Source organism: Haliaeetus albicilla, chromosome 24 (assembly GCF_947461875.1).
Source record: "Haliaeetus albicilla chromosome 24, bHalAlb1.1, whole genome shotgun sequence".
Taxonomy (NCBI): domain Eukaryota; kingdom Metazoa; phylum Chordata; class Aves; order Accipitriformes; family Accipitridae; genus Haliaeetus; species Haliaeetus albicilla.
In genome coordinates this window covers 785,082-809,707 of record NC_091506.1, presented here as the reverse complement: position 1 = coordinate 809,707, position 24,626 = coordinate 785,082, and the positions used below count along the sequence as shown (strand labels likewise).

General features: G+C 49.8%; 1 protein-coding gene across 4 annotated transcripts in view; it reads right to left on the bottom strand.

The window, feature by feature from the left end:
* SRGAP3 (SLIT-ROBO Rho GTPase activating protein 3) overlaps window positions 1-24,626 on the bottom strand; it is a 172,091-nt gene that overhangs the window by 129,479 nt on the left and 17,986 nt on the right. For 3 of the 4 annotated variants that reach the window (XM_069811758.1, XM_069811760.1, XM_069811761.1), the window contains exon 1: window positions 850-1,161. The exons of the other annotated variant lie outside the window; for it this stretch is intronic. In XM_069811758.1, the coding sequence (XP_069667859.1) occupies window positions 850-916 (67 nt within the window). In that variant the 5' untranslated portion in view covers window positions 917-1,161. Of the gene's footprint in view, window positions 1-849; window positions 1,162-24,626 lie in introns of those variants that run through there. 4 annotated transcript variants of the gene reach the window in all.

The window sequence follows — 24,626 nt, the reverse complement described above, 5'->3', positions numbered from 1 at the left end:
AATTTCTTCTGTCTGACCACACACACTCAGTCTTTCACCAGACTGCAGACATTTGTGATGTTCCAGAGGGTACCAACTTTCCCACAGCAAGTCTAACTGCAATAAAAATTAATTTGGAGCCTGACATTTGACGCTCGGTGGTCTCAACAGACACAACCTTTAATTATATCCTTCCCTGATATTTAGAAATAAAGCGCTCCGCTTCAAAGGTCTTCATCCTGCGACGCTAGGACTTGCATAATAATGATTATGTCCCTGGAAATCGCGGGGCCTGGTGCACGGCGAAGTTCCTTACATAAGACCTGCAAGACCGAGGTGTCTCCCCGCCGGGGAGGCCTCGAGCAGAGCTCCTCACCCGCACGCCGGCGCTACACGGGTTCTCCCTTCGGTGAGCGGACCCCGAACGCCGGAGCCCCAGCTCGTCTGCCGGCAGCCCGCCCGCCCGCCCTCCCGGGGGGTCACGGCTGCCCAAAACAAAGGCGCTGCCCCCCGAAAAGGGCAGCCTCTCGGCGAGGGCGGGCTCGGCTCGCCTCGGGTTCTACTCGTTAGCCGTTACGGCCGGCCCGCACGCCGAGTTTCCCCCGGCGCCCACCCCGCGGGGCCGGCACCCTCCGCCGCCGCCGCCGACGAGGCCCCCGGGGCCGCTCCGCGCCCGGCGGCGCCGTCGCCTGGGGAGGGGGAGGCGCCGGGGGCAGCGGCGCGGGGAAGGCGGCCGCGGGCTCCCGCAGCCGCAGCCGGAGCCGGAGCCGGAGCCGGGCCGCCCCGCCGCGCCCCGCCCCGCACACAAAGGCGGGCGCCGCAGCCGAGCCCCGCCGCCCGCCCCGCGGTGCGGCGTCCCCCGCTCCGCACCTTTGACCTGCGCCTCGTAGTCGGCGATGATCTCTTTGTCCTTCTTGAACTTGCCCTGCGATGACATCTTGCGGGAGGGCGCGGGCTCCGCCGGGACGCCCGCCCCGCCGCTCCCCTCCGCTCACCGCACCGCAACCGCAACCGCCTCACCCGGCCGCGGCCCCGCCGCCGCCCGCAGCTGCCTTCATTGGCGGCGCTGGGGACACCGCGCACCGCCCGGACCTCGGCGGGAGCCGCAGCGAGAGAGACCGGCCTCGGGAGCCGCGCCGAGCCGCGCCGCGCCGCTGCCCGCCGCCAGCCGAGGCGGGGCCCTGGCGCCCCTCCCGCGCTCAGGTTGCGCGCGGGGCGGGGCCGCCGTGAGGGGCGGGGCGGGGCGGGGCGGGCCGCCCGCGCCCCGCCTCCTCCTCCCCGCTCCGCCGCCCCCGCGGTCCCCCGGCCCCGGGGGCGGCCGTGGGAGGGGGGCTTCCGTCCTCAGCCCCCCGCTCCTGCTCCAGCAGAGCTCGGCCCGTCCCCGCCGCGGCGCGAAGCGGAGCCGCGCCGTCAGTGAGGGCGCACGGCCGCCCCCCCGCCGCCGCCCCCCCCCCCCGGGTGCGGTACCTGCAGCCCGGAGGCGGCGTTCCCCGGTACCGCGGCGGAGAAGCCCGGCGGTGCTGACCCCTGGCACGCCGCCGTCCCGCCCCGGCTCCCAAACGGCTTCCCGCGGGGGAGCGTCGGGGTCCTGCGCCGGGCTCCCGGGAACGGCACCGTCACGGGCAGGAGGGCCGCCGGCCCACCCTGCCCGGGCACCGACCGGCTTCCCGCGCCACCGGAGCGCATCGGTCCAGAAGCCGTCCCTCTCTCGGGCTAAAAGCGCCGGGTACCGCAAGACGGACGGTAAAGCCGCGCTGGCGGGTGAGGTGCCCCTCGGGAAGAGCAAGGAGGTCTCTGGGGCCGTGCCCCCAGGGCCGCAGCGGGCCCCGCCGCCCGGGCACCCCACGCCGGTCCCCCTCGCCTCCCTGAAGGCACGGCTGATCCGCAGCCGCAGGCCAAAAAAATGCAGCCGCAAGGGAGTCGCCAACATAAAAGCAGTAGTAAGCGCGAGCGCGGCGGCACAAGAGAGGTTTACGGCACATATTTAACTCAAAGGCTGTTTGGCTCGAGCCAGGACATCTTCTGACTGGCACCGTCTCGGGAAAGCTGCAGGTCCCAAAGCATAGCAAACGCCGTTGTTCAGAGCAACAAACAAAAGTTTGCTTCTGCTCCTCCAGCCCCAAGAGCAGGCCCGGCACTCACATGAAAGGCCGTTTTGAGAGGAGAAACTCTGGCTTTGGGTAATCCTTACAGAGCATCACCTCGTGGTGCATCTGTAGGCTGGCTTGTGGAGGAAGCGGTTTGTTCTCCCTTCTGTTAATCCATCGTTACGTTAACCCCGGCCCTGGCTCCTTGGTCAATCGCTGAAATACATGTATTTCAGGAAAATCATGTTCGGAAAACGTGTGATGCACAAGGCTGGGCTCTGTAAATGCCCCTCTGTTTGGGCCAGCCTCCCCAAGCACCACAACACCGCTTCTGCTTCTCTTAAATCCTCCCCTGGAAACCGTGTTTTCCAGCACTGCGTTTTCCCCCCTGAGGTTTGGAAGTGTGCAGGTCTGGGGGGGGGGCAAAACTAACTGCAAACCAAAGTGGGATCCAATGAAACTGCTGTCCAAAGGTACAGATTTCCAAGTGAAGATGCGATGCAGCTTGAGGGGGTGCCCAGGCAGCCCCGTCCCTCGCTGCCCTCGGCCAGGTGAGCAGAGACGATGCTGCGGGGCCCACGGCAGCCGGGCAGCGATGCCCGCTCTGGGCAGCACCTGCGGGAGCAGACTCCCCTCCCTCTGGGCTGGCAGCTGAAAGCTCACGTCCAAGACAGCTAGCTACCTTAGGGGCGTAAAAGTTGGAAAATCTCCTCTTCTGTGTGGGCACCATTTCTGCAGAAACAGAGCCTTGCACATGACCGCAACACAAACGTTTACCGCAGAGCCCCTCGCAAGATCAGGGTGTGACGTACAGGTGACCAGGGAGCGGTAGCCAGGAGAGAAAACCCCTTTGCAAACTAAGGGTCTGATCCTAATGAGTTCTCCAATTTAATCCGGAAGCTGTTTTGAGAGGAGGGCTGCACTTGAATAGATTTGTCATTTTTTTGTTAACAATTAGGAAAAAAAGGAAAAAAATGTTCATTCTAGCAGAAGCAGCAATACTATTTAAGGCTCTTTTCCAGGGGTTTTCTGCTTGAGTAAGAAAGAGTAGTTGGGACAGAGTGTCATGAAAAAAAACACACGTTTGTCAGCAATGAGTTTTCAAAGCGGCACGTACTAGTTCTTGCACTGGCAATGCCTGCGTATCCAGCCTCTTGGGAAGCCAGACCCACTGTATGGCTTCTCTGTCCAGCCCCAGCTACACTCCGATTACTGCTCTGCACAATGAATCCTTTTGTTGGTATCTTGTGTGGAGTGAATTCAGGGAGATTTGATGATTCACAGTTATTCTGCCAGCTTACAAAAAATAAACCAAGCCTATTAAACAAATAATTTACCTAGCCCTAGCAGGCAACACAGAAGAGCATTCTGCATTTCCAGCAGCCATAAAAAGACCCAGAGAAGAGGGAGACAAAGAAAGCGCTGCTGGGGGAAGCGGCAGCCTTTGCAGAGCGCCGAGGCTTGGGGCTGCAGGGCTGAGCTGCCATCAGTCCCCGACTCCCGTGAGGACGGAGGAGCTCAGAGCCCTTCGCAGAGGGAGGACAGCAAGCTGCTTTAGACACTCACTGGGCACAGGGAGAGGTAGAGCCCAGGGACCACAGGGTAGGAAAGGGCACTGGAACGGTGGTTATGAGCATGGGGCAACTTTTCATGGCAGGGGCAGAAGCAGCTGGAGAGCTAGTGACGGTCTCCAGGACGAGTTGTGCTGCGTGGATGAAGCGGGGCAATGCATTGCTCCAACAGCCCAGGGTTTGGAGGAGCAAACCTCTCTGGGAGGTGAGCAAGCGGGGACAGCAGCCATCAAGGTGTGAAGTGACAGGGACACAAGCAAGCGATTCGGTGGAGCTGCTCTGTGGGATTCACTTTGTGCCAGTGTGCAGACCCACAGAGCAACCAGGGTCCCCGAAACGGTGGCTGCAGAAGTATAGCGGCAAGCCGGTAGGAGCAGGGCACTGGGCAGCCCCGGGTACACCCCGGTAAAGCAGCAGTGCGGTCTGCGAACCCCCGATCCAATGGAGCCAGGCACAGATGAACGGAGGAAGCCAAGTGGGGAGGAAGGGTGAGAATGAAGGATCTGACAGGGGGAGGGTTGGGTGCAGCCAGCACAAAAGAGGCAGAAGGAAACAAGTGGAGAAAGAAAGAGGCTGTGAGTAATCCTGGGGGTGAGCGGAAAGGATGCAGGAGGGACCCGGGTGCAGGACCTGCTTCCCTGGTCTCGGCAGGGAAGGTGGGGCGGGATTAGGGAAACATCAGCAAAGGAGCATTGACACCTCAGTTAAGGACAACTAGGAAGTCTGGAAGAAAAAAACAATTGCTGAACTGAGATGAAGATAAGGGGCGAGAGGGGGAAAACTATTTATTTGGTATGGGGAAGCCAGGAAGCTGTGCCCACTGTGTGCCCGAAGATGGGTCCATCCACCAGCTGTAAACCCTCAGTAGTGCAGGGAGCACACCGGCCCTGCCTCTCTCTCTGGTTTTGTTTGCCTCACTCACTGATACCCTTAACATTTTGTGTCAAAATACCTTTGAAACACAATTTAGCCTGGTCTGAGCAGTTGCACAGCGCTGAGGATGGTCGAATGGGACAAACGAACCAGCCAGCAGTACTGCACACTATCGTTCAGTAGAATGGACGATGCAGAAGGCAACAAGAACCAGTAAAAATGCTGTGTGCAGGGAGGTGGCTGGAAGATGAACTTACCTCGAAAATTTTGCTTAGGTTGGGTGAGGAATTTTTGGTGGTGAGCAATATAACAGCTGACATGGGAAAATGGAAGAGAGATCAGAGATCTATTAAGCTCCTAGCAGCTGTGATAAAGAAAAATAGAAAAATAACAACAATTTGTACAGAATGGGAACATGGCAAAATTTTTTGTTGAGAGGGATTCTGTCCAGAAAATCAGATGTGTAACAGACCCTAAGAGAGAAGCGGGCTGAGCAGGGCTAGGAGCTGATTCCAGGGTGTTCGGGTGCAGGCATGAAAACAAGAAAATAGTAGGACATTGTAATAATTGAAGACAGGAGAAAATGGGAGTGTCTTGGGCATTTTACTGGCCATAATAAATCATGTATCAAACAAAAGGTTCAGGAGATAAACCTCAGTCTGCTACAGAGAATCTGCACAATCCTCTCCATTAATGCGCTGCTCCTCTGCACCATTCACATTAAATGTTTATCTGCTGCTCCAAAAGCATGAGCTTGGTAGTAAATCTTGCTCTACATAAAAACACGTTTTTTGGCAGAACTACTCTAGCAGGAAAGAAGAATAATAACAAGCATTCTGCAAGCCAAGTGACAGTCCTGCAGCTGTCAGGCTGGTGGGGTCCAACAGTGATGCTGCTGGAAACCCCTCACTCCTGGCCTGCACCCCGCACGCACATCAGGGCAGAGGGCTGCCTCTGGTGCTATCCACCGACAAGCGGAAACCTGACTTTCTGCGAACAACAAATGTGGCAGCGTTCCCTGCCAGGGGAGTCCGGGAAGGGGCTGGGATGCCGTGTGTGAGTCCCAGCCCAAGTTGGGGTTAGCCTCATGGGAAAAAGACCGCCCGGGGCTGTACTTGGAGTGAGGCTGAAGAGGGGACACCAAGGAAAGCTGAGAGGTGTCAAAGAATGACCTTCCAGGAATATTAGGTCTCTGGAGAGCGTGCCGTTGGGACGTGAAACCATCTGTCGTACACAACTACAGTGTATAAATTCCCAAAGCAAGGAAAGTTAACTTACGTAACAATTACACATTTCTAAAGCACATGGATAATGATGTTGTGTTCCTTCACAGCAAAGACCAGTATGGTTGGGACCGTATAGTTCAGAGCTCGCTCTCCGAAAAAAAAAAAAAAAAGAAACCCAAACCCAGAAAAAAAGAAGCACAGGCCATTTTATAATAGATTAATTCCAGCAGCAGTTACTTCTTTTTGTAACATTCACAGGTATTAGGAGAGCAAGCACCAAAATTTTCTGATAACAAGCTGTGTCATAGGACAGATTTTGATGTTCTTGCCAGATTGGTTCAAACAGGTGTGGCTGCCTCTGAGGTCAAAGCTGAGTATCTGAGGATGTTAAACATCTTTTATGAGAATGGTCTGCAATACAATGGTGAAAGAAAAATACCCAAACAATCAGGACATTATATAATAGTGTCAGGATTTTCTGCTATTCAGATATCACTAAGAATAAAGAAGCAGCAATGTCTGAAGAAAAATAATCCAATCACGAATTAATGATCTTTAATAAATATCAACGTCTAAGATCCTTTGCAGAATTTCTACTTAAAACAGCTTTTTAAAAGGAAGGATTACATTATAATTCACTTTGTGACACTTTGAACACAGAATTTTTAAATGAAGAATGGGATGGGATGGGATTTAATCATCATAAATTCTTCAAGCTTGAGGTATAGAGAAACCAACAGTAACTATGGCAACGTGGTCACTCCAGTAAGGCTAATGCAGATTATTTCCAGGGCTGTAGCCTTGTGTGTGCTCAGGAAGCATGGGTAATGTTTTCTTAAAGCAATTCCTAAATTAAGGAAAATTCTTTAGGCAGAAGCTGTCTTGCACTCTTTGTTTCCAGCTTCAGACTGTAAGTGTTTCATGATATGCTTAACATATACACAGCTGCCTTAGAAGAGTATGCAAATACTGTTTCCAGAGAGATGCTCGCATACTACTGCCATAAGTTGGGCAGACCCTCTGGTCATACTAACTCTCACATTAGTGAGGTAGGCTGGAGACAGGCTGGGTGGGCATGCCAAGCCTCAGCTGATACGGACATGGAGCTGTTTGTTAAAACCCTTCACAACTTTATGCAAGGATTAACAGCTGCAGTATTGCTGCCAGTTACCCATCCCAGAGAGAGGCAGCTGATGCTACGTGACCCCAAATATTCCTTGGTCTTTCTGCCTTCCGGAGATCTTCAAAAGGCAGAATTCCCTATGCTATACCTTGGTTTGATGGAGTTGGGGAAGGGGGATGGACCTTTACCTTTGATGTGTTGCAGGACCCTTTGCAACCTATCTGGCAACTTGCCATAGACCCCTACTCAGTGATAGCAACTATTGCAGTTTAGGCTTAGGGGTCGCCAGGAGGTGTGGGCTCTTTCTTGGGCTCGTGTGACCTGCAGCAAACTGCTGAGAGCAGCCAGACTTAGAGGGATTGCTCCCGCAGAAGAAGGGCTCATCTTCAGTGGGATTGTTGCTGGAATAAAATCTATTAAATATGAACTAGAGAACCAGAATCTGGCCCTGATGGCTTGTCTGGTCTGCGGATATTGCAGGGCACTAATATAGCTGAACTTCTGCTGGAAGAAAACTTCCGTATACACGTTACCCAGTGTAAGAATAAACTGGTTGGAGACATGTAATATGGAAGCTGTTTGCGCTGCACTACATCACCTTTGGTTTTTTGCACCTTACATACTCTTTCCTGCCAGCAAAGTGCTGTTATCTTGTCATAATAACAAGAGAACTAGTTCTCCCTCTGTGCCCTTTTTTTCTGTGTGTAATGAAGTGCCATTGCAACTTGGCACTGACATAGCTATATCAATGCATCCTGCCTTTGCACCCAAAATAACTGCATCCAAAGATGAATCTTGGTTTCCACATTGCCTTAGGTTTTCCACATGAAAATTCTGGGAGGCTGCAAGGCTTAAGACATTCTTGAGCCATTTGAGATGCTCAGATGAAAAATGTGTCGCATTTCTCTAGGACGGTACTGGTATGGTTCCTTCACCAGATACAGAGCTGGAAGAACAAACTAGGGAGCAGACCTAGGAAAAAGCAGCCCCTTTCTGTCCACGTTTCATATTGCAACTGCAGCAGGATCTTGATAGCCTGCCTACTGCACTCAGGACCTGCATTACTGACTAAAGCTCTGACTTCTAGGCATAACCTGTGGACGCTTTCTCTTCCTTTTTCCCACCAGGAGACGGGAAACAGCCCTTCCCAGCAGCCCCACAGTAAGCAGCAAAATACCCAAAACCTGTAACTGCTTCATTACAATCCTTGAAAGACAGAGCATACTTCAAACAGCACAGGAGAGAGCAGTCTCCATGGGGTGATGAACAAAGAAAAGCTGCAACTGTTAGGCGGAAAAAAGGGAACCACAAGCAATCGCTGTCACTTCCATCTATGGCCTTTCTTCCACTACGCAGGTTTTCCAATGCAGATCTACAAGGACAAGGTGAGCTGACCCAGACTCCCTCCTTTAGCAGTCCTGGAAGCGATGCTTAGCACGAGCCGCAGTGACAAAGCTGGTGGCAGAGTCAGGGGCCCATCTGTGCTGGAGCTCTCTGTGTGTTCTACAACAACAGCCTTGAGCCAACACAGCAGTGTTGGGAATCTTTTGGAAAAATGATCTGCTGTGGGCAGTACCAAACAAGACTTGGTGCAGCAAATTTACTATAAGCAGCTTCTACCATCTATTCTCCAGGTTATCTGCAGTTTGCCTTCACTAACATTCACAGGTAACAAACCTATTTTTACTGGGAACTCTTAGCAGAGAGGGCTTCTTTGCCTCCCAAACAGTTCATGTAGGAGGATGTAATTTGGCAGCCAACATGCTCCTTTCCAGGTAAAGCATCCCAGAAGTTTGCTTTTTATTTTTATTTTATTTGGGCTGCCAACAGCTCAGTCATAAGTAGAAGGATATCTTCAAAAGATACAAGTGTAGTATCTTTGAAGACATTAATATTCAGAGAAGAAAGAGAGCACTCTAAAAATATAAGCCATCTGGATACCTGTCTTTCACTGTTACCATTTTTAAGCCTTTGTAGTAACAGCAGAATTTAGCATTACGCTGGTCAATAATTCAAGTGACTGTAAGAAATGGGAATATTTACTTTTGACTAAAAGCGCAAGGTACTACAATAAACAACTTGGCAACAGCAATTCTTCCCAGTAGCTGTAATTCTCCTGTAAAAGGCATTTGAGTCACACAATCAACTCAGAATTTGGTGTAACCATGCAAGGCCAAAGTTACCCTGCACATTGCTTAAGCAGTTGTGAACGGTCTCTTGCTAACAGTTTCCTGCTAAAGATCTGTGACCTCTTATTTCCTCAGGGAGATTACCAAGACAGTGCGGTCGAAGCTGTGCTTTCATTTCTCTGTTGCGATCTGCAGATTCTGCTGGTGCCTGGGCAGCCGCTGCTTCGGGGAAAGGGCGCCCAGCGCCCGCTCCAATGGCATGGAGCGCAGGGGATCAGGCAGTGGGGAAAGGTGGCTTGAAGACACCCTTCTTCAGCATGAGAGCCTCCACACTGACCCACATCCTTCCTCTCAGGAATATTCACAGCTGTCCCTGCAGAAGGTGGGAGGGTCTGTTGTCCCAGGCCCTTTAGGAAGGACAACACCTGTACAACACTGTCATTTGCATATTAATATCCAAGGTGTGCATTTGAAATCCAAGTAGCTGTTTAAGTCCTATCCGTAGGACAGGTTGGAGTCCTTTGCCCTGTACTACTTAAGCCCAAAAATAAGTGCTTTTGCACAACAGCTCTCAGGGAAAAGCGACAGGAACCTTGTTTCTGGTTCACTCCTTTGCTCTACTTCCTCAGATTTAATCTTGTACTGAAACCACGGTGGCCCAGACTTCTGCTTGGGCTAGTTCCTCCTGTACACAGCCTGCCGAATCTGAAGCTGCTGGAGCTATACTGTTATTTGTATTCCCGCTAATTAAGAGTAAAGCTAAATATGTAACATTTCCTGTGCAACAGTCAACCCCCTTTCCCCATATGTCGTTGTTCCTTTCTCTTTCCATTTCCCCAATTCCCTCCCCCCCCACGGGTGAGGATTCCCCCATCCTGCACCCCCAGGAGAAGCAGGTCCCCCACACAGCACGGTCCTGCACCCTCGTCATCTCCTCGCCTGCCTGCAGGGCAATGGCACTTTCCACCGCGCGGGGCACAGCTATGCCGCCTGCCAGCCTGGCTTCCCGTGGGCTCCAAGGCTTCAGTACAAACCTGTATGATTTGTTGCAGCTGAATTTGTAGTTTGGATGTGATTTCACCTATGCTTTGCTCGTACGGGATGGTGCTGTTCTCCCCTGGTCACCTGCTCCCAGAAGTCCATCACAGTTCCAGTAGCATTTCACATTTTGTGTTATCTAAGGCAAACTTCATTGGCCTTTCTTCCCCTTGCACCCATTTCCCACAGAGATGAGCACAGTTAACCCTGTCCGGAGCAGTGCCCATCATGCGTGGCACACACAGACGACAGTCAAACGCAGAGCCACAGAACGTTTGCTCCAAAGGTTCAGCTGTAACTGTCTCCATGCAGAAGCTTTTGACCTCCGACAGCCGAGGGTTGGGGCTCTGAAGATGACAATCCCGCCAAAGACTACGGGGGTCATTTGTCTCACTGTGTTCTACTGTAATGGGGTGATTTTGCATGTGCAGAAGTGAACCCAGAGATAGAGATTCAGGGGCCTTCTCACAGTCTGCCCTACAAGAAATAAAGACTGTGGGGTGGGGGGAAAGGAACTGAAATGCAGTATTGCTTTAAAAACAATTTTAACATTCATAAATTCAGATGACCTCTGTTACAGTAGATTATACATTTCTGCTCTATGCCATTGGCATAAAGTGAACTTTGCCAAAACTGAACTTGCCAAGAACTTTTGTTTCTTTTTAAAGAATATTAAGGCTTTGGGGATTTTGGTACAGAATATGAGTTGTGGCTTAAAATACATGATGTCCACATGCAAAAGAAATAAAGCCAAGAAATCTAGTGTTTATAATCATCCACTGAATTTAAATAAGTTAATTTGATTTAATTGGTTTCTAAGGGGAAGGAGGAAAAAGCAACGCAGGAATTCTTGTCACAGGAAGGCATGATTTCTATCTGAAATCTAACACAATTAGTGGAGTAGGATTCAGTTACTGAAGGCAAAGAAGAAGGCAAATCAAGAGTCAATTGAGTTGCTGCAAAATTTAATATCTTGCTGTCATCTTTGTTCTTAGTAGAGAGTTGCTGTAGCAACAGACCAAAAAAAGAACTTGCACTAGAGGAGGAGCTTGCTGCTCTTTTAACGACGTCTTTTTATCATCCCTGAATTACTGTTTATGAACAATCAATCACATCCAGCAGTATCAATGACTACAGATACAAGGCCAGATCCTGCAGATATTAAGCCTATCACACAAAAAGAACTGTGTTTTCACTTCCTCTCTGTAGGCTACACGACGGCAATTTTCTTTTGTAGGATTGAGCCCATTTTTATCACATGCAAGATGCAGTTATTCCTTGATCCATTTACATCACCAGTGGCTCTGCACCTTGCAGATTAGGACTGCTTGTGACTACACATCCTATAAATAAGAAACAGCTTTTCCTACCACTTTCTTTCCAGATGATGCAGACGGCACAGTAGCTCACGAGGACAGGGCATGGGGCAGCAGACCACAGCAGCTTCTGAGCTCATGACCACAGCAGCTTCGGGGCTCATTGCACAAGGCAGACCTTCCAGACCCCTGTGCGTCGGGTCCAACTGAAGCCAAAGAAATGCTCCGGCGTGTCAGTGGCTGACGGGCACTGACTTGCTTTCTGACATTTGGGTCACTGCTATTTATTGTTCGCAATTAATTTAGCCACACATGATCTCCCTTTCTCCATCTGCAATATGAAACCCACTGATCATATTTTTAGGCACTTTGGGATCCAGAACTCATAAGCACAGGATGGCCAAAGCCTGGACCTGCTTTGGTCACAGTCAGAGGGCAGCCACGCCAGAGCTTTGCCAGGGGACGGGGCACGCCTGCCTGCCCGTCCCTGTGAAATGGCCCCTTCACTGCCCCCCCTCAGCCCAGAGGGACCAGCACCCTCCCAGCCTGGGCATGATGGTCCCTGAACATCCCTGCAACAAAACAAGAGTCACTGCACATCACAGCACACCTACCCTACATGATGCTTGATTTTATTTGCCAACAGTGCAGAGAAATAAGGGTTGATAAACCTTCCCCCTTCACAGCCTGCGCCTCACCGGGGCCGGGTGTTTCCAACATCAGTCTCTGTTGTCTGGCAGCAGTGAGGAGCATGAGGCAGGAGGAGCGTGCGGGTGGGCATGGAGCCCACTGGGACAGAAATGGGGTCTGATCCGGGACACTGAGGTCTTGTGTGTACCCCTGTTTCCTCATCTGTAAATGGAGTTAGCATTCCTGCTTTCTTCTGGGGGGTACTCTCATGTCTGTTGATGCAAAGCTTGTGTGCAGGCTAGGTATCACTGCTGTCCTGCCCGTATTAACGAGCACCATCGACTTGCTGCAAAGACTCGGCCTATTTTTTTTTTTTTTAAACTTCACCCTGTTGCTCCTCACTCCAGCATCTTTATTTGCCCTGAACAGAGCTGCGGAGTAGCAAGTCCTGGGGTCAGGAGTGTGGGGACGCCTGCAGCCACGGAGGCCTCTGGCAGCAAGCTGCCAGGCTGCCGGGGTGCCCGGCACACGGCAGCTCACGGGAGCAGACCGAAAGCCCCCCATGGCATGCTGCCCTCGCCGAAGGGACCCCAGGCTGCCTTCATCCACTGTCCCCAGGGGCGCAGCACCTTGCCTGCCCCGAAGTCGTTGGAGCAATGGCTGGAGCCCTGCTTGCACCCCGGTTTGCATTTCTTGCTGAAATTACTCAGCTCTGTTGTTCTTGAGGCAAATGATCCTCAAGTACCTGCGGTTGTTGGACCCAGGCGCCGGGGAGCGGGGAACAACACGCTGCGCAGGGACGCCCGAGCCCCTCGCCTCTTTGTTCGGCGGCCGGTGGCAGCAGCCTCTGCCCGCTCCCGCATCGCCGGCAGCTTCCAGCAGGAGAGGGGAGAGGAGAAAAGGAAAAGCCTGGGAAACTGAGACTGCACTGTGCTGCTCACACAAAGCGCTATTGTTCGGGGGGCTCAGAGATGCATTTTAGTAGGCCAGCCTGTCCTCCGCGGAGCGCGGCCCCAGAGCGGCACACAAGCCGAAGGGAAGCTGCATGCGGGGCCTTCTGTCTAAAGTGACAGCGATTGATGAAGGAAAAGGGGCCAAATGGAAAACACGCCTTTCAGGGAGAATTTAGCCCTCTCATTAGAGCTGAATACAGCTGGCCAAAGGGGCCTTCTCATGGAGAAGCCCCGGGCTCCAGCCACATTCACAACTTCATTGTAAATTCCAGCACGACAGTGTCATTTCCTGAAACAGAGTGGAAAGTTTTGGGTTTTTTTTTAAGCACCCCTTCTCAGTAACACACGCTTGAGTAGGAAGCCCTTCCTCTCCTTCATGGCTCAGCCATACAGCTCTCCAAACCCACACAGGGAGGGGAAGGAAAGCAGTCAGTGCTTTTTTTTGAGAAAGAGTGATCACAGAGGATCTTGCTCACCTGTTGAATTATTATTACAGTCATTCTTTCTCTTAAAACAGAGGAGACCATTTTCTTGTTACAGTTTTGGTGCTGCTTAGGACAGTATTGATAAAAGGGAAAACATGAGAAAGAGAAGTGCAGCAAAGAGAAGAAAGAGATCAAAATGTCAAATTTCAGTGTTATTGTCCACCTAAGCACCATAACGAGCTGGGTAAACACACCTGCATTGGCACAACTAATCACACAAGGTTCACATAACAGTCTCATCTCTCCTCTGCCTGAGCCCTACCCGAACTGCCTGCACATCACCTCCCAGGTCCGCTCCTGCCTCCACAGCATCTTCTCCACTCCCTCTAAGAGCCAAACACCATCCCCCTCAAACTGCTCTTTAAACCAGCGCTGAGGCTGCCAAAGCGATGCAGAGCTGCTGCACGGCAATGAATCCTAACCAGGAGGAGGCAGGCAGTGGCTCCCAGCAGAGGGACTTTGGATGCTCCAGCCCAGGGCTGGCACAGGCACTCAGTGAGCAGTAGGGCTGGGGCTTGCTGCAGCCCCCGCGGGGAGATGTGAGCTGCGCTGGGCCAGCTGCACAACCCCCATCCCACATCCCGCATCCCCCACCCCACATCCCACATCCCGCATCCCACATCCCACATCCCGCATCCCCTGTAGAAGCCTCTGCCCGCTTCCCACCAGGGTGGGCTAAACCCCTCGCCCCATCCTGCAAGGGGCTCTTCTGGACGCTTCCCAAGGGAGCAACAGCTTCTCCTCCTGTCTTCAATCAGGGAAACATCTTTACTGAGTGCCACCATTTAAAACACTGCGCCAGTTGCACATTGAGGCAACAAAACACAAGTGTTCATCCTTTCAGCATTCACTCATTTCTTTTCTTTGTGCACAACCCTGCGCTGTGCTGCTAAATGTATTTGTGCAAGTGGAGTTTCTGCAGAAAACTTTATGTTAGCAGAACTCAGAAGCAAGAGCAAATTGGGAGACCTTCAGGTGTCCCAGAGGCTTGGAAGCAAGTTGTGCCAAACAGCAGAGGACATGACTGCTTTGCTGTTACACGCAATTCGCAATGCAGCACTAAGCTACTGGTGTGCAAAGAGCAGCTTGGCCCTGAGTGGGGCCGGCACACCGAGCTGGATGCAGCTTAAAGGCACCTGAGGGAGGGCTGTGCAAGAGCCTTCCCATCGCTCACCAGTCGTACTAATGGGGTACAACCACAGCTTTCCTTCCCCGTCCCTAGTAAGTCTGGCTAAGTCCCAGGCAGGTTTTACAGCCTGTGCCGATGTCTCTGCTGCTGCAGGCATGCGACTAGGGTCTGAGGAAGCCCATCTATGCCTCTCTACAGCGTAGATAGAGTGATCAAGCTCAGTGATCAGAGGAATATTTTTTTCACAGCTTGGAGCAAATTAAGGCTCCTCGCCCAGTCCGAAGTCCTCACTCACAGGTAACACACGTGGCCCCGCACAGTACAGGCTCACTTCTCCACTGCCCCAGGCTTTGCTCCGTCGGTGCCGACAGGTGAGGTGGGTGCACAGAGGCTGAGCAGCCACAGCAGCCATGGACGCCCTCCATGCTGACACACACTGCGGCATACAGAGACCCCATAACCTGGCCCGTGCACCACAGCAGCTCCAACAGACTGAAAGGTTTGATTATAATATCTGAGGTCTCTGTTGCGTGGTAGCAGCCCACCTGGAGGAATGAGCTTTTTTCAGGAACTCAGGCTAGGCACAGAGAAATGGGTTCAGTGCATTATTCATGACTGTTTTGTCCCATGGATTATCTGCCATGGGGTGCATACAAGAAAACACTAACACTTCCAATTACAAGTTGCTTCCCAAGTTCTTGGCTTCAGTATTAATTTAACAGACAGGGATTTTCCGATTTCCTCCACCAACTCAGTTGAATGCAAAGTAGCTTAGCATAATCACAGCTATATGCGCTGAAGGGCCACAGTGAAGAGGGAAACAGCCTGGACGTTCAAGGGCTGGCTCTCCAGTGTTTTGTTGCAAAGGCAGACAGAAAACTGTTCAGTCTGCACCACTGCATCATGCTGTTTCTAGCAGTTTTTGTTTCCTCGGACATTCCCTTCTGCTAAGGCCCAAATTACACCCAGACTTGCTTTGTAAGTTAAAGCCAACCCTTGGTACAAGGCATGTAACAGTGCATGTGCTTTTGTATTTTCACATGGTGAAAAAAGGAGAACACTGGTAATTATTATTGTTATTATACAGTGAGCTCCCCGAATTAACCCCATTGTGATGTATTGGCTTTGTACAGATAAGCAAAAGAGGGAAAGCTGAGAAGAGAAGAGAAGAGAAGAGAAGAGAAGAGAAGAGAAGAGAAGAGAAGAGAAGAGAAGAGAAGAGAGAAAAAGAGAAAAGAGAAAAGAGGAAAGAAAAACACTGAAGGAAAAGGATGAGAGTGGTAATCCAAAAAAGAAGAAGAAAAGAGAGGCTGAGGTAAAGCAGAAAGTAACTGGCTACCTGCTCCAAACCTGTCAGCACAGGCCCCACTCACAGCGTGAACGCAGAACGCCCCCGATCCATGCCAGCAAGCAGCCGTGGCACAGGCAGGCATATACCAGCTAGCCGCGCCAGCAAGCACAACCTCGTGCAAGAGGAGTGAACCAGGAGTGTACCAGAGCCCTCACCATACGTTTCACTATGAACTCCCACACAGGGCCCATTTAACGCGTTTTGCAAATCCTTCCACTTGGCTGCGACTCCATCCCTGGAGCAAAACCAGAATGACATTAACACATCGGCACCTTTACATCCCAAAGGTGCAACTGGGACCTGTGACGGTCGGCCAGCCTGATGAATGTGCAAGGGGGGAACATGAAATTGAGAAGACCAGGAATGTTTTCTGAGCGCAACACGGAGCTGCAAACAGCATTCACAGGTAACAGCTACTGAGAGCTTCTGCCAAACAAGGACGTGCCTCTGCAGCAGCAACTGCATCCACACCAAGCCTGGACCACGGCTGGGCATAATCCAATGCCCACGGGACGGTGCAGTCCTCAGTCGTGTTCCCTCCACCCTCCCCTCCTCAGTGTTGCCTGAACACGGGTTTTCTTCACCGTTAAACAAAACTAAAACTTGCTGCTCTGACCAGGTAAGGCAGCTGCTTTCATAAACAAGCTGCAAGGAGGGTGAAACTCCCCCACGCAGCACTAATGAAGGCAACATGATTACCAGCAAAGGTTAGACAATATTAATTATATCGCTTGATCAACAGCAGCTGTTGATTGATCACCCCAAAACCAAACCTGTGCGAGTCCTGGGAAAGCCTGGCTGTTTCCCGTCCAGCTCCCTGCTGCTGGGTCAGCAGCTGAAAAACCAGACTGGAAAATATGTAAGGATGCCCATGAGAGGAGGAGTGGATGAAAGCACAGGGAGAGCCTGGACCTGCAGCCAGCACCAGACTGTGTACTCCATGCTTTCACAGGAACTGCAGCAGGGTGGGACTACAAAGACGAGCGTATTTAGGGCACCATTGGAGTCTGGATCAAAAGCCACTGAAGTCAATAGATCATCTCCCACAGATTTCAGTTGGCTCCAGGTCAGTTTCAGACGTATTTGGAGGAGGACCTTTGAGAACTGAATGCACTCCTACAGCCCAGAAGTATTGGATCTGGCTGAAGAAAAGCCAGGCTCCCTTCCAGCATGTACCACCAACTGCAGGTATTGCTGGCATGCCTCCCTAATGCAAGTCACAGCCTCTGCTGCAAGCAGCGCTGCCGTGGTGCTACAGCAAAGCTGCACCACAAGCACTGAGGCCTGAGGAAGTGCAGGGTTTTTTCTGTTATCCTACTAAAGCTGCTGCTTTGGGGCTAGAGCAGCTGATCCTCCCTCTTTAAGCAGAGTCAGGGTTAACCTACACCATTACTGCCAGCTAGCTCTGCCCCTGTGTCCTGGAGGCACAGCCATGCTGATGGAAAACCTAAACCCAACAGAATCGTGCTGATAGAGATGTACCTTCCCATTGAGAAGAAAGGCTATTTACTGTAGCAGCATAAATCAAACTTTCCTGGAACAGCTGAAGCAACATAAGCACTTTGCTAATATATGCTGTATCAGCATGCCTGGAACTGGCCAAGCGCCCTTCCTGGGTCTGCAGAAGGGCTTGGGCAGATGTCCACAGCAATAAAGTGTCCCATGCCCAAGCCATGTACTACCACCCTCTGACGAGGGTCACTGGACCCTATCTCAGCTGTGAGGACAGCGATGCGCCTTGTGGTTCGCTGTAAATCCTGGCTGCAACTTGGGCTAAGCTATGGGGCTCTGCACTAGCACAGACCACACTCAGCTCACCACCACGGGGATGCTACTTCGGCCATGGGAATGGCAACAGCCTGTTAGTGAAGAAAGGGAGTAGTATTTTAAACTGCCACAGTAATTAGCTGCGGGCACATCTGCCTAAGCCCTGACTGTGGTCTCCCCTGGTTGTGCCTGCAGAATGCAAAGCGACTCCAGAAGTGATGCAAGGACAGCCATCTGCTTTTATGCGTTGTTTTTAAAGCTGTTTTCTTCCCTCTATTCCCAGCATCACTATGCTCTGCATTTGAAAATTTGCGTGCATGGTGAATCTAATTTGATTTTTATCACTTTTGTCTCCCTCTTCCTCTTTTGCACACTACATTAGGCTTTTGTTCCAATGCAGTTAAAAGCAGATTTACTGTGTGATGAGACGCTGCCTAGCAGTGGCTGGCAGAGCTTCAGAGTAAGGACAAGTGTCACATAATAGATATGCTGTTGATAAGCTGGGGAAGCTTTCACAACAGGGAGACCCAGGAGAGCAGGGATTTTCAACAATAGCAGTAAAACCAATTGTATTTGAGCAGGTTCTTCTGGTTCGAGAGCTGCACTATGCAAAGATGAAGCACTGTGTTCGCTAGAGCTGCAGCAACTGTGTGGGACTGTGTCAGGAAGGCTCAAAGAGTTCTGACAAAAATAGCAGCCCTGCTGTTGTTCAGTTACACTCTGATGTTTGGTTTCTTCTTTCCCTTTTTTTAAACTTACTGTGTGTTGACTGACTGTGCTGCTTTTGCAGCTCTGTGAAACATGAAGGTGGGCAGAGAAACAGCTTGTTTGTTGCCAGAGGTCTGTTCCAGTAGTCCTCTGAAACGCACCGGGGGCTTGCCCCAGCAGAGCTGTGCATCACACCTCTGCTACCCAGACTGGGCCAGTTCCCCTTGTGATGCCACTTGATGAGGTGCATGTGAATCCTTCCTTTTAGACAAGATCAGGAATGTCCCAGCATGTTCTAAGTATAGCCATGCTAGCTTTCCAGAGAAAAAGCTGCACTAATCTATGTTGGCACTGATTTGGCACTAGTTTCTCATGTGCCAATCATTATATTTCCTTTTCCTACCCTCCCTCTAATCACTGCAGTAAGAAAAATCTGGTTTATAGTGACAGTGGCATATCCATTAGCTATTATTTAAATGTATACAGATTCATAGATGCTTAAATGTGTTTAGATTCAAATGCCTCAAGGAGGAAAAGAGGACAAAAGATATTTTGTTACAAGATAATAAAAAGTACATGGTATAAGAAAAGCTACTGGTTAAACAATAGTAGAGAATCTTTAAAAATTACAGTGGACTTTTAATATCTGTGTTTTCCAGTGTTAAGGAAAAAGACCACCCTCCCAAAGCAAGCAAAAGGATGCTCAAAGAGGCAGTCCTAGAGGAAGGAAAAGCTGAGCCAGACCTGCCGCGATTAAACAGCGGGGTGCAGGAGCACAAGGGTTCAGAACACCATTGTTAATTATTCCCCTGGCAAAACACAGGTCATTAATTATTCCCCTGGCAAAACAAAGGTGCTGTTACTTAACGAGAGATGCACCTGAGCAAATCCTTGCTTGGGGCTGAGCTGCTGGAGCCAGCAGACTGTCAGCGTGGCTTCGTGCCGGGCTTAAACAACGTACAGTCACACCACTGCTGAGAGGGTCGCGCTGCCCTGCTGCCTCCTCGGCCCTCCTCCCCATCCTCTTCCTCCAGCTGGCACCACCAGCAGTGCAGTGACCCAGCTCACCGTGCTGCTCTGGGTGAGGACTAAACCTACCAAAAATGTGCTGCCATTTTTTAATTCACCCAAATTAAAGAACCTCTGAAATGGAAAGTAACAGGGTATGTTCACCAGTGGCAGTGTTCCCAAGGCAGAGGAGACCTCTCAGGACTACACTACTCCAAAAAAGAAAACTTCCATTTACTGAGGACTCTCCAAAAACACAGCCCAGAAATCAAGGCGCTGACCTCTCTGAAAATCAAGAGCAAAAGCTTGAGTTAGCTATCTCCACAGGCAAAGTGGAGACACAGCCAAATATTTGGGGTTTCAACTTCTCAAACAGCCAGATGAGTTTTTTTATCCATTTCACTACTAGAAAATATGGCAGCGACCTTGACTACCTGCATCAGGTTTAAGAAGGATCTATGTCCTGTTGCACTGGAATTTCACAGCACTGCAGAGGTGTGGTACCCAGTTAGCTCTCACTGTAAAAACACCTCTCTCTTTGGTAAGGACATAACCCTACGTTATGGGGCAACTGTTCCAAAGCACTGGCATTTCAGGGATATGCATTGGATGCAACTGCTCCAAAATCTGAGGAGCGGAGTAAAAACACATGTGTAAAACAGGAATTCACCAGTGCTCTGCCAGCTGTCCATGTGCCCAAAATCGGTGCAAAATGTTGCTGTCAGATCTAACTGGCAATCTCAACAGTAATACAAATGACAATACAGCCTGCTTGCTCACAGGGATTCAAGGCCAGTATTATCATTTGTATTAGAGGCAACATATTGGGGGAGATTTTATTTTAACATAAAGGCTGGAGTGAAGAGAGGAGTTCTTTCTTTTTTTAATTTCAAATACTTCAAAGAGGCATTTAGCTCTTGAGAAAGAGATAATCCTGATACTCCTGTCCTGACAAAATGAAAATCAGAACAGACAGGCTGAGGTGAGAGGAAACAAAGGCACAAAACTCCCTAGAAATCACACAGCACATCACCAGCAGAGCCCAAAACTGGCCCCAGACCCCCCTTCTCCTCAGTCCACGCCGCCTGTTGCAGGCTGCCCGGGGCAAATGGCACTTGGCGTGCACTCATTGACCGAGTCACTGCATGGCAGCAAGCATCGAACAAGGGATGTACACCGATTTATCTGCACCAAGCTACAAGGCCAGGCCAGTCTGCCTTCCACAGCAGCCTCACCGGCAGCTAACACAGAGCCTCTCAGTGCACCGGCCAGGCCAGGGAGCGGGTCGCACCTCGCAGGACACGCAGCGAGACACAGCGACCTGCCAGCAGAAATCGTGGTGCTGCCGGCTCTGCAGAGCAGGCACCGCACAGCACACCGGGCTCGAGATGGGTGGCCCCAGGACCAAGGCTGAGGCAGACCTTGGTGGTCAGTGATAACAAATTAATCTTTCGTTTCAGTTTTTAATTAAGTTCCCCTGCCTCAAAGCTGCAGGGAAAAATCCTGAAAAATAAGATCCAGGAGCATAGTAAAGGCTCAAATGTCAAAGACGAGCAATATCCCGAGCTGCTGTTGTTTTAATTGTAATTTCATTATTCTAAAGGAAGCGTCATGGTTTTCAAGGACTAACTCGTGATTTGCTAATGCTTGCATTCTGACTTTCTGTATGACACATCAAATGTTAACCAAGTCGTACATATAAGCCCACACTTCATTCTCATCACAAGGTGCTGATTTACCTGCACTCAGGATATTCTTCCATCCTGTCTCACACTCATTCACTTACTCTGTCTCTCTCAGATAACTCAAAAAGAGCTACTTATATAGCTCTTTTCATGTCACAGCCTGAAGGACCTATTCAATCTCCATTCTTTCTTTACAAACAAGTTTCAAGGCTCCTGTTCCTGGGCAGCATGAACCAAGTTATACGGGATCTCACAGAAACCTCATGACCACATAAGCATCCCCCTTCTATGGTCACTGAACAGTACCATAACCCTCTCATCTAATATTTGCTCATCTTTTCATTCTCTTTTCACTTAAAAGTATGCGTGGAACAGGGTGTTTTCACAGAGATTTTGTCTGGGATTTTAGTTAGTTTTTTCCCCAGGCAGATATGCAAGATAGCCCAGAAATATTTACAGAAAAAGACTAAAAAGTTGTCTCTAGCATTAACAGCTCCTTTCCCTTCTACTGGACTAAGGAAAACAGTGCTGGGAGGTGCGGTCCTTTCTCAGTCACCATCCTGGCAGTTGCTGTCTCTTGTTTCTGTAAGCCTTGGCATCCTTCCCACGTCCCCTTTCGCTCCTGGTCTAGGTTCTTCCCAGAGCTGTTTCATTGCCAGCTTTTGGCATCTAGCCCTTGGCATACGCTTAAGAGGAGGAAATTGAGCTGACACCAGCACCAGAGCCTGCTGCAGCCTAATAGCAAATATGCTGTATGCGCACAGACCTGGGCCAGAGCAGAGGGAGCACTATTTCCTGAGAAAATCACCCAGCAATGTCACTTGTTTCATAACCAGCAAACTTGAGCCAGGGCATAGAAGAGCAGCATGCAAAACACTGCAGCCCTTCAACCGCAAGTGTTTTAAAAATGCTACAAAAACTCTGCATCAACACTAGAAGATTTTTGCTCTAACATGTTCTGCACAACTTTAAATACCACTAATCCACAAACGGCTTGCTATCTGAGTGCGGTTCAGGTTTGAGCACGGGGGAAAAGTTGTTGCTCCCTGTTCCCTCAACCATCACTTCTCATCCAAACCAGCTCCAGTTCACAGAGTATCCAGGTTAAAAAAGAAGAACCAGGTCAGCAGAAATAGAGACTGACACCTCCGTACTCTCCTACAACGTGAAAGCACTAGGGAATCGCCAGGCAAGGAAAGCCACAAATTAGGGAAGACTGGCGCCTTCCTAAAGTTCACTTCCATGTACTGATTTACCCCACAAAATAACACACAACTGATTGAACAACACTTTTCATTCCCATTCGGGAGCCACATCCAACATACCGTAACGTAACACTGCAGGTTGTTTTTCACTGCAGTCTTCACTAAAATGCAGGAAAGTTAGTCCCCTGGAAACTGTATCACACATACATCAAATGAAACACACATAACACAAGTATAGCTTGCTACCACAGCAAACTGCAAAAGCAATGAACACACACGGGTAATGGGTGTAACTCTATGGAGGGATTTTCATGTCCTCCAAAACAAAATCTTACAGATAGGAATTTGTCTCAGCAGTAAATTGGATTCATTACTCCAGAATGGTCATCCTCTGGCCCTATGAAATGAGTTTGATGATGTTTCAGAATTCCAAAATAACAAGTCTTGATTCTCTGGCTTCATTATTTTGCAGCTAAGACAAATCACTGTCTTGCACTGGAGAGATTCCCTCAAGCACAGGGTGAGGCACGCTGGTGGGGCAGCATTAGACAGCAATGCGGCCTTGCCAGAGGATTGGTATACACAGCCCAGGAGACTAACGAACTAGGAATTACTGTGATGACTGCAAGTATTTCATATGAGCCACATTTGATGAAAAAAGTCTGCTTCTAACAGCTATGTAGTCATGGATATAGAACAAACAAATCACTAAATTGCAGAAAAACAGTAAGAAAATTTAAACCTGGAGTTTGTTCTAGACTCTGCTCCTTGTGGAGTTGCACAACTTTCCCAGTTTCACTTTAAAATACTTTCATAATTTAATGACAAATAGCTGGGGCTCAAGTGAAGTCTGGATTCCCCACAGTTGATTTCACAGATTGAGTTCAACAATATCTAACTCAGAAGGCATCTCCCCTTAGCCTCTTAAAAATGCAGTGCTGTAGAATCTGTTAAGTAATCAGCCAGATATCTGCTTAAAAAGAACATTCACAGTGCAATAATACTGAAAAGTTCATAGGTAAACCAGGACATGCAAGGGGTTTGTTTCTGGCCTAAAAGAGCACATAAATGTATGATGAATTCATACAGATCAGTGGCGTTTCATGAGACCCCTATGGTGACTGTAGGTTTGGAATGGAAACTTAACTATCAAATCTGAGTTTTCATCTTACTTACTTACATCATCTTTTTAAAATGATTTAGGATGAAGGTGTAGTAGTAAGCATACATGTTATTCAGGATTACTTCTTTTCCTAGAAGAGGAAGGTCTGTCCACCCACAGCAATCTGAAGCACGTATAACTCTCTACAAGTCACCATGTGAACTGTGCAAGTACCGAGGACCGAAAGAACTGCTGCATTTGGCAGAAGAACAGATAGTAGAAAATGCAGCGTTTACACATTGCTGTTTCTCATCACGATGCTCCCTGCACAACACTTGCAAGAGAAGGGGACCGCATTGCAAGCAGGCACCTTCCTGATACCAGTATTAAGCACAAACAATATTGATAAACAGGTCATTCAGCCTGCAGGGGAGGGAGAGGAGAGTCCAGTGGCAAGGCACGTGCAACGAGTCAAGCCACAGCTTGAAGCAGCAACTGCCAGCGTGTAGAATAAACACAGCGGAGAGGGAATGGGAGGGGGAAAAAAAGTCACAGATTTTCTTCCACTGCTCCAAAAGCTTCCCAGCTGGGCCTTGCGGGCAGCTCCCATCTGGCAGGCAGATCCTGAGCCCACACTGCAGAGGGGGCTGCGTCCTCCCTCCTCCCTGGCTGCCCCAAGGAGGTTAAACAGCAACTGTCCTGGGTGCCCTGCTCTCGGACATGCTGTCTGTTCTGTTTACTGTCAAGTGCTCAAGAGGAGACAACCAAGGTATGAACACTTCCTTTGGGTTTTTTAATTGGTTTAAGCCAGCATTTACATAGCAGTAATTCAAAGCTGCTAATATAAAACGCAAGCGGAGAGCACAGTTGAAAAGTCCTTGTGTCGCTGTAGCTGCAATGGTCAAGAACAGGAATCCCACTGTAACAGCCGTGTTCAAACTCAGAAGAAATGCAGGCAGACTCCAAAACCATTCACATGTGTGGGTGATGGGTTTTTTTTTAAAAAGCAAGAAGGATATCACAACTTTTTTTTAATTTAAAATGGTCATTTCCGCTGTTCTCTCTCTCTTTAAAATGGGGGTGAAGATACTGAACATTTTCTTAAGAATGTTTTCAGAATTGTCCAGAAGTCTGGCATCAGTCACAAAGTCAGCAAAACCTCTTACCAGCTCCTCCTTTTCTTGTAGCATCACCATTCTGAATCCTCAGAACCCCACATGCCTTTCTTCTTCTACCTCACATTCCCTAGCAAGGTGGAAGC